Raw genomic sequence first — 17,784 nt, 5'->3', positions numbered from 1 at the left:
TTATAATTTTGTTATTTTTTTTTTAAGTTTAAAATATTTTTAGATTAGTTTTGTTTTAAATAAATATTACACATGTAAAATAGATTGTAGTACTATTACTTTTCTAAATTTATCTATGCTTAAAGTAAACTTTATATGACTTAGCATTCAAAATTTCGCATTTGAGTTTTCATCAAAATGAAACAGGTAAAAATTTTTTCGAGTTTTAAAAAAACCAGTTTATGTATATATATATTGCGTTCTTTTTATCTAAATTAGTTTTGAAAGCTTATTCTTAAGTATTGGGTTGAAATTCAGACACTATTACTATATATAATTATTTTTTCTGTGTAACAATACGTTATGCACTTACAATTTTCTATTTTTAAATTGGAAACACTTTGTTGTTGGGCAAGCTATAAAACAACAACAAATGAGATGTTGACAAGTTAAACTACAAGAAGTTTGAAATTGTTACTATAACAACTGTCATCACTCAAAGAAATCACTATTGTGAGCTTGGGTCATTGTTAGAGAGAGTAGTCTGAGTTCTGAGGAAATAATTGGAGTGGAGTTGATTGTCGTCCAGTAGATCTACCTTTTCATGTGTGCTAGTGACTAATTTTATTGACCTTTTTTATAACCAAGTTACTTAAGTTGTCCTTTAGACAAATTTAAGTGTTTTCTTGATTTTTGTTATTATTGTTTAAAATTTTATAACAGTTTATAAAATTTTATTGGTTTTTTCAAGCCTGAGTTTTTTATTGTAATTTTTGTCTGATTTTAACTACTTTATTGATTTTAAGTTTTTTATATTTTGTTACAAATTGGTTTACTTTTAAGTTTTTAGTATATAAATTTATCTCAACTGCTTTGTATTTTATATTATTAAATAGTTTTTTGTTAAAGTAAATTTAAACTATGTCACGAGTCAGTCCAAATCCAGAGTGTCTTTCAGACACTATGATTCAAACTCGGGCTAAGAGTGCTCGCATTCAGAGCCTAAGACCTCTTAGCCATGAGTCAACCATTAACCCCCCTACCCTTCTAAACAAACCCTCGGAAGTTGGCGTGCCAAGCTCTTCTGGTTTCAACTGCACTAATTTATAGAGATAATTCTAAAATTATTAAAAACAGTATTATTTTTTGCATCATCGTTATTAAAAATATTGAAACCTGATTTAAACATTTTGATTTCTATTTAAAAGAGTGCAGACGTTTTTATTTTTTATTTTTTTCCTATTTTTTGTTTAATATATATAAAAAAAATAACTAACAACTGTTACATAAATGAATTTACAGATTAGAATTTATACTTTGGTTTCAATTTTATTATTGGTACCTTGATATTCTTTTTACCATTTAACACCGTTCTTAACTAGATTGAATACTGTTTATGTTTTGAAGTTCTGAAAATTAAACCTGAGAATGTCCATTTTAAGAAAATGCATCTAAAAGAAAACGTTTTAATATTACAAAAGCAATTTTTATGAGTTAAAATGTTAAAATATCTACTTAAAATACCGGATATTTGTTGTTGTGTTTATAAAAGCATCTCTAGAGAGCAACCAAACATGAAGTAATAAGTTTATTCAATTAAAGCTTAACATGTAAATGGGCACCACTAAAACTAAAATTGTAATCTAGTTCTAGGGCAGGGAAACCTTTCTAAGCGGTTGGCAAGATTTACCAGAAAAGTTCTTTTTCAGACCGGACAGTTAAAAAATGTAACGGATCACGTAATCTTGAAAATAATTTAACTATTATTATGAATAAAATTTGTATTGCAAAAAAAACAGTTAGTTTAAAACTTTCGTGTATCATATTTCAAGTTGAGAGCATATCTAAAGACGGTTTTTATTATAGTTATTAATTGATTTGATTTGCACAAGTTGCATTCAAGCTAGGAAATACATTAGTAGCCGTGCGTTGCCCACCCCTATTCTAATCACTGCGTGATTTTATATAAACGTTTTTGTGGAGGGAAATAATTTTGATAAGTAGAAAAATTCTTAAAAAGGATGTGAATATTTTATTTTAAATAATTTTTAATACTTTTTTAAAGGTTAAAAAAAATCATAGCAGTAAATAACAATACTACTGTTCTTATACTTATTTTTACTAGTTTTTATTTACTTTACTGCGCAAAAAATGTTCATAAGTAGAAAAAAAAAGTTCAACTTAAAAATTTATTTTCAGCAGCTGTTTTTAAAAGCTTTGAAAATTATGAGATGTATTAACATTTTTGAAAACATACCTTGAAGAGATATTTAAAAGGTTTAGGAACAACTTATTTAAAACAATTTAATAGTATTAATGTTTTACTGGCTAGTCTATTGTAGTTACGATGAATACATATGGCATTAAAAAAATTGAAAAGTTTAAGTCTTATTCTAATCCTTATATATATATGTATTTAGTTTAAGTATTTTTTTGCTACGTTTATTACACCGGCTCAAAAAAAAAAAAAAACTAAAAAAAGATTTTTCGTTTCTTAATGTCTATCTAATTAAATTTAAAAAGTAACTGACTAAATAAAGTTCTTTTTAAAACTTATACTTATTATGTTTTATTATTTTATCTACATAAAAGTTGATCAAACTTTAGTCCTTACCAGGGACGTAGCTAGATCAAAAAAGTTAAGAATCTGCAAAAATTTTAACATCTGAAATAACTCGTGATAACGTCCTAGCGGGAACACAGCAATTTAAACTACATCTAATGTTATTGAATTTAATCTGAAAAAATTCAGTTATGTTAATACATCAAAAATGGAATGGTGAGGTACGAGTGATAACTGTATACAAGGCAATTTAATTTGCTCCACACCCCCTATGACTCTTTATGTCTTGCCACTTGTGTAAACCAAGAAAACATTCATTAAACGGTAGGAATTTTTATAGGTACTTTTAAATATTGGGTACTTTCAATTGCAGCAAATTTGCAAAAAAAAAAAAGTACCAAGTATTTTGATGACGTCATTAACTTTACTTTGGGTAGTTTTGAAACTTAAACTTGTAAAAAATCAAAATTGTTGTCTAAGCCTATGACAAATTCACTTTTTTAATTTTCTAAAATATAAAAATAATCATATCTGAAATAAAAAATACAATAATACTAAACATTTCCCTATGTTAACAAAATTATAGAAATATTTTTAGTTAACATAAAATTACAATTTTAAATTCAAACACAAGTTAAAAAAAATATTTTCAAAATTTTTCTTATGTAGTATACTGATGAATTTAATTCATAAAAATTTTTGAACTAATTATACATGAGTTGAGTTATGTACTTCAATAAAAGCTACCTTTTTATAGTTTGAAATAAAGTTAACAAGGTGGCCATCAAACCTGAATGCTTATGGGAATCTTGGAATGTTATATAAAATCCTAGAATGACTTGAAATTTTGGTCACTTATTTTGTCTAGAAAAGTAAATAAGACTTGAATTTAAAAAAAAATATTTAATTTTGAAAAATTGAAAGAAGTTTCAAAAAACCTTTAGGAGCAACCTTGGGTACAGGGAGGGTGTAGATCACTTTTATTACAAGTTAATGTCACTTTATGAAATTAAATCTAAACTACAAGTATATTTATACAGATTTTTTATACCAAAATAAACTTTTGATATAAAACATTAAAATAGGAGAGTACAGTAGGTTTTAATTGTCATCTTTTACTATTTTTTAATTATTGAAAGGAATACTTCCTTAAAATTTGAGCAGGGTTGCCAAAACACATGGAATCCAGGAACTTGACAGTTTAAACAAAAACTGAAAAAACCTTGAACTTTTGAAATTAAAAAAATTGAAAAAATATAGTTTTAAAAAAAAAAATCATCAAAAAATCTGTAATTTTTAAACTACTTCTACATGTAAAATAATGAAATTTTTATAAAATATGATAACTTAAAGTCATCAATAATCTATATAAGAAAAATTTTCAAAGTCAATAGCTTAATTTGTGGTTGAATTTAAAATTGTAACTTACACAAAAAATATAAAGGTTGAAAATTATATTTCCTTAATTTTGTTAACACAGTGAAATATTTAGTACTGTTTTATTTCAGATACAATTATTTTTATATTAAGAAAAATAAACAAAGTGAATTTATCATAGGCTTAGACAGCAAATTCATTTTTATACAAAGCTTAACCTTAATAACTACCCAAAGTAAAGTTAATAACATCATCAAAATTTTGGGTACTTTTTCTTTGCAAAATTAAGGCAATTAAAAGTATCCAATATTAAAACTACCCATAAAAAATTAAAAAGTCCTACCCTTCATTAAAAATAAGTATAAAAAATCACCATTTAACTCAAAAACACTTATACTGTTTTCAAAATCAAACATTTAACGTAGTCATTAGTAACAACAAGTTATGCAAATTTGTAGCATAAAGTTGTATTATTTGATTTTTGAAGCTACAGCTTCCTTTAGAAGTAATTTTGCATTGCAGCTTTTTGATAAAATAAAGCTTTAACGCCCTAAATGTTACAATTTGGATGTATTTAATTCGTTCAATTTTTTTACGACACTAAAAATGCTAAAGAGTACATATATGTCAAAATTATCTTTCAGAAGTGCAAAATTAAGCATAAATAAATACTAAAAACTAAGACAGCAGAGTTTTTTCAAGCTGAAATAAAAGCAAATTTTTTCGCACATAAGTATACGTTTCTGTAGATTTGCAGAAACCTACCAAGCTACGTCCCTGGTCGTTTAACATAATTTTATTAAGCCCTAAATCAATTTTAAAAAGTTTTAGTATTTTGATAGTTTTAAAACAGATCAAAAGTTAAGTGACTTATTTTTTATAATGTAGGTCAATTGTGTTTTTTTTCACTGTTTAAAAAAGTTGTTTTCTAATTCTTTCTATATAAAGCTTCATAACCTTAACTTAGTATATTTCTAAAAACTTAAAAACTAACTTTACATTTGACAAATTTCAATAACTATTGATAACATTTGTATTTAGTTTTGTATAAATATAATATGCAAAAACAATTTTTTCTTTGTTTAATGTTAAAAACTTACTTTTAAATTATAGGTCTTTTTGTTCATTTACTCTCTATCTATTTTTATGACTTATAAAGTTTAGCATTACCTATACAGTCACTAATTTACTATTGAATTTAAAAAAAAACTTTAAAGCTTTAGAAAACTGTCAAATTATCAATTCCTAAAGGTTATACTTATTATAGGTTTCCTAAAGAGAACACATTAAAAATTTTGGCAGTTATCGATTCTTCAAAAAAATTAAAATACACTAGATATGAAAATTAAAAAAGAGTGTGATATCTAGTATAACGGGAAAAAGTAACTCACACTAGATAATATGCTTCAGAGTTTGCAGGGACTAATAAAAAGGTTAGAGAGATGTACATTATATATTGATAAATTGAAGGAAAAATTATGAAAATGATTTAAGAAAAAGTAGTCAAAACAAATATCACGGTGGTTTTAGTTACTAAAGCTACTTTAATTTAAAAAATTCGAGAAAAAAGTTTTTTTTTTAATTTTATGTTAAATCAACACTTAGTTTAGAACTAGGTTTAAAAATGTTTTTATTAAGGTACTTGTAAGCTATTATTTTATCTAAATTTGTCACTACAAATAAAATGGATTTAGTTATTAAATCAATTTTTGGAATCAAACTATTACTAAATCTTAAAAATTATAATAGTTATAACTACTTATGATTTACTTTATAAATTTTCATTAACTAAGTTTAAAGACTTAACCAAAATCGTAGTTTAATTTTGTAAGTTGTTAAGAGCTGTGGTTAACTTACTTAATGAAAAAAAAACTCTGAACAATGATTTGATCAAACTAGACAAGAAGACCTTCAGCAAAATGTTTGTAATGCATTTCACAGAACTGAACTTAATAGTTTTAAGGGTAATTCTCTTTTATTTTAGCTGCTTCCTTAGGTACTTTCCCTAATTTAAACTACTACAATGAGTTAATTTATAAATAACAAATTCTTATTCAGCTGCTAATAAAATTACATGGATTTAAACTTCATAATTCTATGCTTCTGGTTTTTACTGAGTGGAATAGAGTATGGTAGTCAATTATTTTTACCATCTATGTTAATAATAAATATATAAAACCAAGCTATAGTAGTAATGTTTTCTTAGAAATTGCCAATTTACATTTCAACAACTAATTCTATAAATCTTGGACTTGATTGTATGACTTTTGCACAATATTTATTGTTTAATAGTATAGTATGTAGTTTTGTTTTTTCACCCAAAAATACTGAGTATAAAACTATTATAAAAACTTTACATTCCTTCTTTTAGTGTAAACTTTATTAAAAAAAACTATGTTTAACTACATGAAATAAAAATCAATGATATATTAACTATAAGTTGCTAGCATTTGTTTAGTTTTTAAAAAAATTTACTATTGAGCAGCTATATAGCTAAAAAAATACATGCTTATTAAGATTATATTGAAAATTAATCATCTTTTACAATTATAATAACTAGCAAACTTTTTAAAAGTGAAGTAATTTTTTGCTTTTATCTATAAATAATAAAAAAATTCAATGTTATTTTTAGAATATTAAGGTTTTTTACTTGTAAGATTTAACTCTCTTAACTTAAAGTATATATTAATGTTTTAAATTTCAAATTTATGTGTTTTTATTTCTTTAGCTATCATCTTACCATCTATCAATGAGTTTTTAGAACAACTAGATTCAAATGAAGAGTCTGAAAAATCTTACCTTGGTTTTGCTCTTTCAGCTTTTAGTCTCACTGGACTTATATTTTCACCGATTTATGGCCGCATTACTGACAAAACTAACTCAGTAAAACTTACAATAGTTTTCAGTAATCTTTTTGAAATTGGAGGTCAGAAATTTATTTGTTTAAAAAAAAGTATTATAAAACAAACCAAAAACTTAAATTACATATTTTTATTTACATGTTTATCTTTTTATATTTTACTTAAAAATATAGAAAGTAAACTTCAAGATTATAAAAAAAAGTATTAATTCAGGTAATTTTATGTACATGGCTGCTGACAATGCTATGATGGTAGTTGTTTCCAGATTAGTAGCAGGAATTGGATCTGGTTCAGGATCATCAATTTTTGGAGCAGTGTCAAAAACAACTGGCCAAAAAGAACGTACTTCTAAACTAGCTCAACTTATGTCTGTGAGACAACTAGGTTTAATTGTAGGCCCAGCATTTAATTTTTTGTTAGGAAAATTGAATTTTAACATGGGAAGTGTTCACATTAACAACTTGTCAGGTGCTGGTGTAAGTGTTTATGTGGTATATTTATTTTTTATTTTTTCATTATTGAGCTAAGCTAAAAACTTGGTTTAGTATTAGAATAATAATAATGTATTGTATGATTTATGTGTTAGTAAATACATTTTTTAGCTAAATAAAAAAAAGACAGGTAGTAAAAATTTTCAAAATTAAAAATTAGACTGTTTTAGACTATTTAATTTTTTTTCTCAAATGTTTATTAAAATGTTATTTATATATATATTTGAAAAAATTAGTAAAAGTTGATAATAAAAGATCTAACTTAATTTTTTTTTGGTGCTTAAAGTTTTTGTTTATTTGTTTAATTTTTCAATAGTTTTTCATGGCTGTAATATGGTCTTTGTACACAATTGGAATTATGATTTTCTACAAAGAAGGAAAAGAAGTAAATGGAGGAAATGGAAACAATGAAGAAACTGAAGTTTTTATATCTGAGGATCATAGCAGCTATGGTGCAACTTCAAAAAATTTCGAGCAACAAAATGAAGTTCAGCCAGTTGACCTGCAAAGCTGGTCTAGAATTAAAAAAGGTAATAATTGTATGTACTGTGGGTTTACTTTTCCTATTACTACATAAAAACTGTTGGAAGTTTTAAACAACATTATTTAAAAAGTTTTTATCATTTCTTTAACTGACCAAGAGCTTATAAATTTTTTAAAATGACAAGTATTATGTTTATAAAGATATAATAGTATCACCACAAACATTTAATAACTTCATAAGCTAAAATAAATCTCTTTGTTTAAAAGATGCAGTTTTATTAGATATTTAAAACATTTAGCGATTTACTGTGGCTATATTAAATCAAAGCATTCTTAACAGTTTTATAACTGTTAAATATTTTTAAAGTAAATGTTTTTCAGTTGTGCTATTATTAAACGATATAATCTACCATAAATAACTTGAGATTTTAGCAAACTATAAAATCTCATGTAAAATTATGAATAGTTGTTGAATTATTACTTTATTATGATTACAGATTTGTTTAGAGAAGAAGTGATAGTATGCTTGGCAGCAAATTTCTTCATAATGTTTATACAAACTGGTTTTGAAACTGTTATAACACCCTTTTCTGCCCAATATTTTGGATGGGATTCAATGGCAAATAGTTTATTTTTTCTTGGAGGAGCTATAGATGTAAGTTGAAGTTTTATATTATAAAGATTTTTTTTAAGTTCAAATATATTTTATAGATATGCAATGTGATCACTTATAAATGCATTTTAAAATATTATTAAGGAAGTTAATTGTATTATTATTATAATTTTTACTAAGATTTATAAACTTTTACTATAAATAATGAGCTTCACATGACAAACAACAACAGGATCTGAAACAACCTACGACCTCATAACTTTAACTACAGATAATAATGCTTGAAATTTCTTTTAAAGGTTTTAGAAAAGTTTATAAATTATTGATAATATTCATAGTAATTTGTAATATTTTTCTTTACATTTTTGTAAAAACTTCTATTTCAAAGTTTTAAGCATTTCCATTTGTAGTCTTGGAAAAAATCAAAATGTTTTAATCAAACCCAGCAGAAATGATATAAAACAACTGTACTATGCAGATATTTCAGAAAATACATAGTCTGTATTTACAAATAATTTCTAAGCAAACTTTTTTTTTCTATGTTTTACAGTGCTGCTTTAAGACAATGTTTGTGCAAGCTAAATATATTTAACTGTATAATGTTTCTAAAATCAGTTCAGAGCAGGGGTTGGCAAACTGCGGGCCACATGTTGCCTATGAAGGATAAAAGTACGACCTGCGCACTTGTTTTTATATTAAATGAGATATGGCAAGTTGACTTTACAACAGCAGCCTGTGAACATGCATATTTTGCCTGCCAAAAAGAAATTGAATTTTTTGATAGCTATTCTGTAGTTTGAAGTGAAGAAAAAAAAAGGTTTTAGGATAATTTGCAGGAACTTCAAAACTTACACTAAATATTTTGGCTATGCTATGGAAAGTAAAGACTGAAAGCACGACTATGACCCAAAAATATTCTCACTACTTTTCAAAGTTGGGCCCTCTATAACTAAATGCTTGCTGACCCCTGGTTTAGAGAAAACTTTCAAGTGATCAAAGCTTATGTCAGCATTGGCAAAAAACCTAAAAGTACCTGGAATTTTACAGTTTAGGCAAAAAAAACCTGTAATTTGAACAATTTTTAATAAAAACTTTCAAAAACCTGAAATTTTAAACAACTTGTATGTAAATAACAAACTTGGACTATTTATAAAAAATTTATAGTTTACAAGTTTTTTATATTGTATTAAGTAAATTATCTTTTTTTTATCAAGTTTAAAGAAGCATTACATTATATTTTGAAATATTTTTCTACCCTTAAAGACATTATATTAAATTTCATACTAAAAATGGACTAAAGAACTTGTATGTCCAAACACTTAAAAAATATTTAGAAACGTGAAAAAAATTACAAAAAAACCTTATGCAACCCTGATTTTTTTAATCTGACGTATAGAAAAATAATAAATACATTAGAAAAATGAATCTTTCTACTGTTTGTACTGTGCAAAGTTAATATTATTAACTTATTGCATTGTGTTACTTAAGACTAGGTTTGTTGGTTTTACTTAAAACAATTTCACCTGCAAAACCAAGTAATGATACTTGCATTTGAACTGTGATATCTAATATAAGCTTTTATCATTTGTAGCATAATTTGTTGTTAGGTAAGTTTCGTCATTTTATATAATTTATTTATAAATGATATATTAAAACAAATACTAAATTGCATTCAACAGTATTCACATTTAATTTTTTTTGTGAATTAAAATTTATTTATGCACATTGCACATGTGTTGAATACTTTTTTAATTCTCTGCACAAGTTTCTCATTCCTAATAAGTTGGATAAAATTTTTTTTTAACAGGTGCTCATAGCCTTTTTCATAATGGCAAAGTTAAGCAAAGTTATATCAGACAGGCTGATGATTTTGGGCGGATATACAGTTTGCTTTATTTTACTTGCTATATACATTCCTTATGTTTATTATGCACAGTTCGCTAAAGAAGGTTAGTAACTGTTAGAAATTTAAACATGCTTTTCAGTAAAATGAGAAATTGTAAGTTACAATGTGGTTTTTACTAGCTTATAACAATATTTTTTTTTACTTCTTGCCAAGATTTAAAACCATATGTAAAGTAAGTAAACTTAAAATTCTGTTTACTTAAACTATACAAACTTATAAATGTATGTTAAATAAAGATATTTTTTTAATCAAAAATATACAAATACTAACTTACTGAAATAATTAAAAAAAAAGTAATAATGAATGTATACTTTTTCATGTAAGTCTATTTAAACCAGGAACTTTAGAAATTGAATACAATTTGAAAACCAAAGTTAAATTTCTGTCATATCTAAAGCATTTTTAACTCAACTTAAACATTTACATGCTAATACTTTCATTATACATGTATTTTTTTTTATCAATATGTTTTTCTAATAGGTTCAACATGGCTACTTGTGTGTTTCATTTTGCATGCTGCTGTTTTCATATTCAGTCTTCCATTCCTATTCACACCCTCAGTGTCGTTGTTCTCGAAAATAACGAATGCTGAAACTCAATGTAAGTACTTGTACTCAGGTTATAATAGGTGAAATAGATATTTTATTAATAATTAAATATAAACAACAAAAATACCTTTAAATGTTTAACTGATATGAAACATTGTATTTTTTTTTAGGTTTTACAACAGGATTAGATATGTTGATAAACCATAGATTGCATAAAACAACTATGTAAGCATTAGTAAAAAAAACTATAATAAAATTATAAATAGAAATCGTAAATTAAATGTTTTTAACTTAGTTTGTAGATTTTTTTCTTTAAAAAAAGTTAGTTAAAAATTTTTAATGTTTAAACTTTTTTGAATGAATTTGATTGAAAAAACTTTAGCTTGTACAGTTTTTTTTCAAAATTTAGGTTTGTATAACCTTCAAATTAAAAATCATTAATTTATATTATGTAATTTTGTAATTTAATTTTAATCCTAAACTTTTTTGGGCTATATATATGCTCTTTTTTTTTTAATTATAACTAAAACAACATTAAATCAGCTTTCAACCAAGGAATCCGTATAAGTGTCCGTGGTCTTGGACAAATAATTGGACCACTATGGGCTGCATCGTTAACCGGAAGCAGACTGCCTTACATGGTTGCAGTTGACGTGCTCACATGTGGTGTTGTGCTGGTTAGTTCCTTTGGTTAACAATATAAAACTGATTAATATTTTTACAATTTTTAAACATAATTTTTTTGTCAAATTTTTGATGTATTTTAAAAGTAAGAATTTTGTAATGGTTAGTATCGTTCTTACGATAGTAGGTACTTAGTTTTTTTTAATTTATGTTTTGTTAATGGTATAGTTTATAATTATGTCTTCAATCCAAAGTTAGTTAAGTTAAAATTTAAGTTTTATTTTGGTAATAGTGAGTTATTTAAAGTTCTATGAAAAGTATTTTACCTTTACAACTAAACTTAAAAGAGTGATTAATTTAAAACCAAAGTTAAAATTAAAATGTTATTAAAATTGATTGACTTTTTATTATGTCAAAGCTTACAGTTTTGAATTTTTTTGTTATGTATTATACATACGAGAATTAAGTTTCGTAGACAAGATCTTTTAAGAGTTACAAATACTTATGATAAAAAAATGAAGCTACTTAAAAAGTTATATTATGTTCAAAATATTTCTGAAAAATTTTTTAGTAGTAATATTCAGCTGATTACAGAATTATTTTGTTTACGTTTGATAAACAAAGTCTTTTTGTTTACTTAATTTTTAAATTTAATTAGTTTTTCTATGAATTTTATAGTTTCAAGGATTTTAAACCGTTTTTATTTTAAAGCAAAAATAATAAGTCAAAACAATAAATAAAATTTAAATATTCAGGTAGTTTTAAGAATGTCAAAAAACAGAAAATTAATTTTTGTCCATGTCTTATTTTTAATTGAAGTATTTATATTAGCTTGTTTCAATTTTTTTATCTTGTTTTTCATATTAACAACAGCACTTTATATTTTTGTAGGTATGCTGTAAATAAATTTATATCTAACTGAAATATCACAAATATTTAAAGGTCAAATGTATCTAATTTATTAAATAACTTTGGTCTTAGTTGATCAAAACGTCTTAACTATATACCAAAATATTTAACTATTACATATACTTTTAACTTTTTTCTATGATTTTTAATTTCCTTTAAACAAGTTTTCTTTGCTTTTACGCTTTTAGTACGATGAACTTTTTTTTGTTTGAAGTTTTAAATGTAAATTTGTAAAGTAATAATTTTAAATTTTATCGATATCATCACAAACTCGTAAACTACCATAAATTATATTTGTTGTTTACAAATAATTACGCTGTTGAAAAACTCCATAAAATTTCTAACAACTTTAAGTAAATTAACTTACTAGTTTTCTATCTATCCTTTCTATCCGTTTCTCAAAATGATAAATTTTTGATTTCAATGTGGTAGAATTCAGATGAAACGTTTTTTTCGTATTGACTTAAGTTTCTTAATTTAAAAACTGTGTTCAGTTTGTGATGATTTCTAAAGTGTTTTAAAAACGCTATTTTGGAAACTTAGAAGTAAAATTTCTAGTAGAGATGATTAAATAGTACTAATTTATACACAACTTTTTTGTATTAGATGAAATTTTAAATAGTTAGTATACATTGATTTTATTTATATAACTTGGCTGACAAAAAATTGTCTTAAAAACTACCTTACATTTAGAATTATTTATATCTTACTTATATTTGTAAAATTTTGTCTTAAATTTTAATAACTTTTAATAATTAGTAGTATGTAGTTTCACTTACAAGATAATCGTTCACAAGTCATAAATTTAATATGTTTTAAATGAAATATGATTTAAAGTAACTAAGATCTGAAACTTTTTTGAAACACATTATTACACAACTTAGTTTTGCCATATGATAGAATGTTTAGTTTTTTAGATGTTAGATTATTTTGTTTTAAACTTATTAACTTTTACAGTTTATGATAATATTGTCATATGATAAGCTCAAAGAACAAAGTTCCGAAGAAACTTCAGAAGTTGTCAATGCTTGAATAATCATGAAAATATTTATCTACGACAATCATTTTTATAAAAATACATTTTTATATGTTGATCATACTTTCGGTATATATTTGCTATTCAGTTTAAGAAAAATATTTTTTTTTAGAGAAACAAAATCATTTAATTGTATTTCGATAATGTTTTTTTGTCTGTCAAAATTTGATAACTATAAACATGTTCAAAATTTAAATGGTTAATGAGTAATCTTTAATACCCAAAAAAAATCTGATTATATTTTAAAGTCTTAAGTTGTTTAAAAAGAGTTTATTAGATTGATTTATATTGTGTAAAAATATTGGTTTTAAAAACAGCTTAATCAAAAAATAAATATTATGATAATTGTATATTGTTTTAAAAGTTAAGTTTTATAGTAATTGAGCCTTACTTTAATGTTAAATTAAATGATTTTTGAAATGGAACTTTTGTATAACATTCCTTATAATAGGAATGGACAACGTACGGCACACGACGTATTTTTTAGCTTGAAAAAATCTTGTGCAATAAAAATAAAATACAGATTTTCTTCAAAAATTGTTTTAAATGTGTTTAAAATTTGATTTTGTTACACATTAAACCTTATTTAGTGTTTATTGGTTGAAATTTTACTTTTGTAATTTTTATTATACTTTTACTTAAATCTTTTTAACTACGCCCGTTAATTAGAAAATAAATTCTCTACTCCTAGTTTACAATATCCTTGAAAGATTTCAACCGCAAAGTTTTATTATCAAGAAATAATAAATTGTTGTGTTTTAAGATAAAATGTTTTTGTAAGTAACTACTGTGTTAGTCTGACGACGTTTTGCTGCCCATAAAATATGAACAATTTAATTAATTTAAGTCATAATTTCAAAGTTGTTATTTTAGGATTTAAAATTTATGAAAATTTATAATTAATTTGAAGGTAATATTTATAAAATTGTCTAAAAAAAACAATTTTCTATTGTTTTGAATATATATTATGTCAGGAATTGAATTTTCCATACAAGATAGTAAAATATTTTTAAGAAATAAGTTGTTAATCTTACCTTGGGTATTTTTTAATTGATTTTTTTGTTATTAAACCAACCTCTACTATTTAAGTGATTGTATTTTAATAAATAACTACTATAAAATAAAAAAGTTTAGTAAAGGATCACTAAAAGCTTAAAAATATTTTTTAAAGTAGTGACAACACTTGTGTTGAAAAAGCTTATGTAGAAAACAAAACTTTGTTACGTAATCAGAAGAACTTAAAAGGGTTATAGTTTAAATTAGCGATTGTAGGTTTCAATTTTATTTTCACAAAATAAGTACTTTATTACAATTTTATTAATTAAACTTCACATAAAGTAGAAGCTGTTGCAACCTTGAAACTGGTTGATATTTATTTTATCGTTCCAGAATTAAAAATCAAACATAGTCATAATAAACCAAATAGCTTAATAGTATTTTGGGTCAGTAACAAAACATTGTCAATTAAATTAAAAACAATCAGTAAAATTCACTGTTAAAAAAATAAAAACAATTAAAGTTGCTTACTCGTTAATTTTCTGTTAAAAAACTATAGAAAACAGTTCTGGTACTAAAACTTGGCTTAAAAATGTTTTAGTTTTAAAACTTATTTTCTATATACACATAATTATTTATAAGTTTTGAACTTAAAATTTTGATTAGAAAAAGTGAAGCTATAGTTGCATTTATACAGTAAAGAAATCTTTTATATATAAAAAAAATAAACTACTAAACAAAACTTAATAAGTATTTAACTTGTAACAGTTTCTCTTAAACTTTTAACAATCAAAACTGCTACCAGCATATCATTGAATAAAGAAATTATGAACGATATTTTATTAATATTTTTTAAATACCTACTATTATCATCACCTAGTTGTCTAGTTTGACATAAGTAAGATATGCGGAAACTTGATAAAAAGATAATATATATAATTAAAATAAGTTTTGTCTTGAAAAAAACTATAAAATAATTTTTTGACAACAAACCTTTCTAGCTCACTACTTAGCGCAGGTCAAGTTTATGGCCACCATTAACTTTAAGTTTTATCTTTGAAGAAATAACAAAGGGTTGATCATGCCAATTCGATCATCAGACCACAAACTTTTGAAAGACTGAGACCAGTTTTTTTTTGGTTTTAACTGATTGATAAGTCCCAATAAGGACAAAATCGGTCTCATTCTACCGAAGGCCTGTGCAGACATGTTAAAAAGCTCTGCTTTGTTTACTCGAGCGTGAAAATACTCACTTAAAACAAACTTAAGTTTATACGCTTCATTGCTGAACTACCATAGAAACTGTTAGCATTTTAACAAGTCTGGGCCTGTGGTTTAATGATCGAATTGGTATAATCAACCCGTTATTAAACTTGAGCTTGTCTCACGGCAAATGAAAGTCCGGACTTCTGCTCTGCAGACTTTCGCCGATATTTTTGTTGTTTGAAAATATAAAGAAAAACATCTATCAAAATAAAAAACTTACAATTTATTTTTAAAAGTAAATTTTTAGTTTAAGATTTATTTTGTACTGTAAATGTATTGTTTACTAAAATAACAAAGGTTATAACGTAAAGATACTTTAACTAAGAAGCAACTAAATTTGACCAACATACGAAAGTTTCAATATCTTAACTATTTTTTTTTATTTAAATACTTTAAAAGTTGCCGTAGTAAAATTAAGTTACAAATTTAAATAACTAGCTTAAAGTGACTTTGAAAGTAACTAATTAGTTACCATTTAAAAGAGATACACATTATAGATTTATAATTTGTTACATACTTTTGACAGTGTTTCGAGTTTTTATGAGTCATTTTCAAATAAAAAACTGTGCAAAATAACTAAAAACTAGTGTTAAAACAGCTAAATATACAAGATAAGTTAAAAAATGAAATATATACAATCAGTTATATAACAAAATTAAAACTAACTTAATAGTTAATCAAATTAAAATTAAACCGGGAACAAGAACAGTTATAAACTTTTTCTTTAATACAGTTTAAAACGTTTTTCTAATACAACCTTTCCAAACTTTTCAAAATGCATTAATTCTTAAAATAACAAGATGAGAAAATTTTTTCAAACTTGACTTACTGTACAAAAAAACCTTCATTATTATTCATAATTGTTTACTAAACGACAAAAAATCGCTGAAAATATTTTGTCTTAGTTAGAACCTGGTGCACGAAAAAACCTTTCGGTTATTGAGTCGTACACCACGGATAACTTTTAAAGTCTTGTCCAGGACATTTTACTACTTCATAATAATTATAAAAATTTTATATTCCAAATTTCTGTTAAACACTGTTGTTAATAAACTTTAGCTTTACTGATGACCACAGGCGTCGCGTGGTCTTTTTGTTAGGGGCTGCTGCAGATTGACATTGTCAATTAAAAAAATCCTCTAGTTTGAAACGTTTATATTAGAATCATAAAGGTAATATGAAGAAATAGCAACTTTAAAAAAAGTTGAACATATTTGTTTAATTAATTAATATATAAAACATAGAAAAATAAACATTAAAAAAAATCTATCTTATACCTATGTATATCATCAACCTTTCCTAACAACTATGGCTAGTTTTTTTTTTATTTATGTACATGTTAGTTTCTGTATTTGCACAATGATAAGTTTACTAACTTAATTTTATGAGATCAGTGATGACTATATGAGGTTATGTAACTCATATAAGAAACGGTCGTATAAACCTATTTTATATAGTCAAATAGATAGTAATATATTATATATTGATATGTAATATAACAATGTATATATATAAATAATTATAGAAATAACATACACAAAATAAACTTTTGCTTGGTACAGCTGTTTCTGCGTTATATTACTATATGAATGCATCACTATGTTTTACTGATACAAATGTTTCACTATTCTGTTTGACAGAACAGCTCTTCAGTTAGTTTATTATAATATTATCCTAAAGCACAAATAAAAGTGTACATTAAATTAAGCAAAAAACTATAACGATTGTTATGTTATTAAACAAATCATTAAAAAGTATAAGATCCATAAGTTTGCATTATATATATACATTATTATAGTTTATTGAACGACAAAAAAAGCGCTCAAAATATTCGCTCCTAGGACCTGGTGCACAAAAAAAAATTTGGTTATGGAGTCGCACACCACTTGGATACCTTTTAACGTCTTGTCCAGGACTATTAAAAATGTTTAAAGTAGCTTTACAGTATTTTTTGAACATTGTTATACTAATAATTTAGTTTTTTACCTTAAACATTTTTTTTTCTAAACATGAACCAATTATTTTTTACTTATAAAAACCTGAAAGAAATAAAAAAAAAAACCTTTGGCAACCCTGTTGGCTTTAAAAAATAGTATTTTATCGAAAAAAAAATTGCTGAGATTTGCTTTTTT

General features: G+C 24.5%; 1 protein-coding gene across 1 annotated transcript; it reads left to right on the top strand.

The window, feature by feature from the left end:
- Nucleotides 1–5,976: 5,976 nt before the first annotated feature.
- LOC145832159 (major facilitator superfamily domain-containing protein 8-like) lies at nucleotides 5,977–14,214 on the top strand. The gene is made up of 9 exons (XM_082939512.1): nucleotides 5,977–6,051; nucleotides 6,648–6,845; nucleotides 6,994–7,256; nucleotides 7,588–7,801; nucleotides 8,252–8,409; nucleotides 10,175–10,316; nucleotides 10,754–10,873; nucleotides 11,365–11,498; nucleotides 13,312–14,214. The coding sequence occupies exons 1-9, from the start codon at nucleotides 5,994–5,996 to the stop codon at nucleotides 13,384–13,386; spliced, it is 1,362 nt and encodes a 453-aa protein (XP_082795638.1). The 5' UTR covers nucleotides 5,977–5,993; the 3' UTR covers nucleotides 13,387–14,214.
- Nucleotides 14,215–17,784: the final 3,570 nt, after the last annotated feature.

Source organism: Thalia democratica, chromosome 1 (genome assembly GCF_965202585.1).
Source record: "Thalia democratica chromosome 1, ktThaDemo2.hap1.1, whole genome shotgun sequence".
Lineage (NCBI taxonomy): Eukaryota > Metazoa > Chordata > Thaliacea > Salpida > Salpidae > Thalia > Thalia democratica.
The sequence above is the reverse complement of the archived record's forward strand: the minus strand, read 5'-3'. Positions and strand labels throughout refer to the sequence as shown.

What these genes read in the sequence shown, in the direction of transcription:
- LOC145832159 (XM_082939512.1), top strand. Translation starts at nt 5,994, where the DNA reads ATGGATTTAAACTTCATAATTCTATGCTTCTGGTTTTTACTGAGTGGA. An exon ending in TGCACAGTTCGCTAAAGAAG is followed by an intron (nt 10,317 to 10,753) that starts GTTAGTAACTGT and finishes TTTTTCTAATAG; the next exon opens with GTTCAACATGGCTACTTGTG. An exon ending in AACGAATGCTGAAACTCAAT is followed by an intron (nt 10,874 to 11,364) that starts GTAAGTACTTGT and finishes ACATTAAATCAG; the next exon opens with CTTTCAACCAAGGAATCCGT.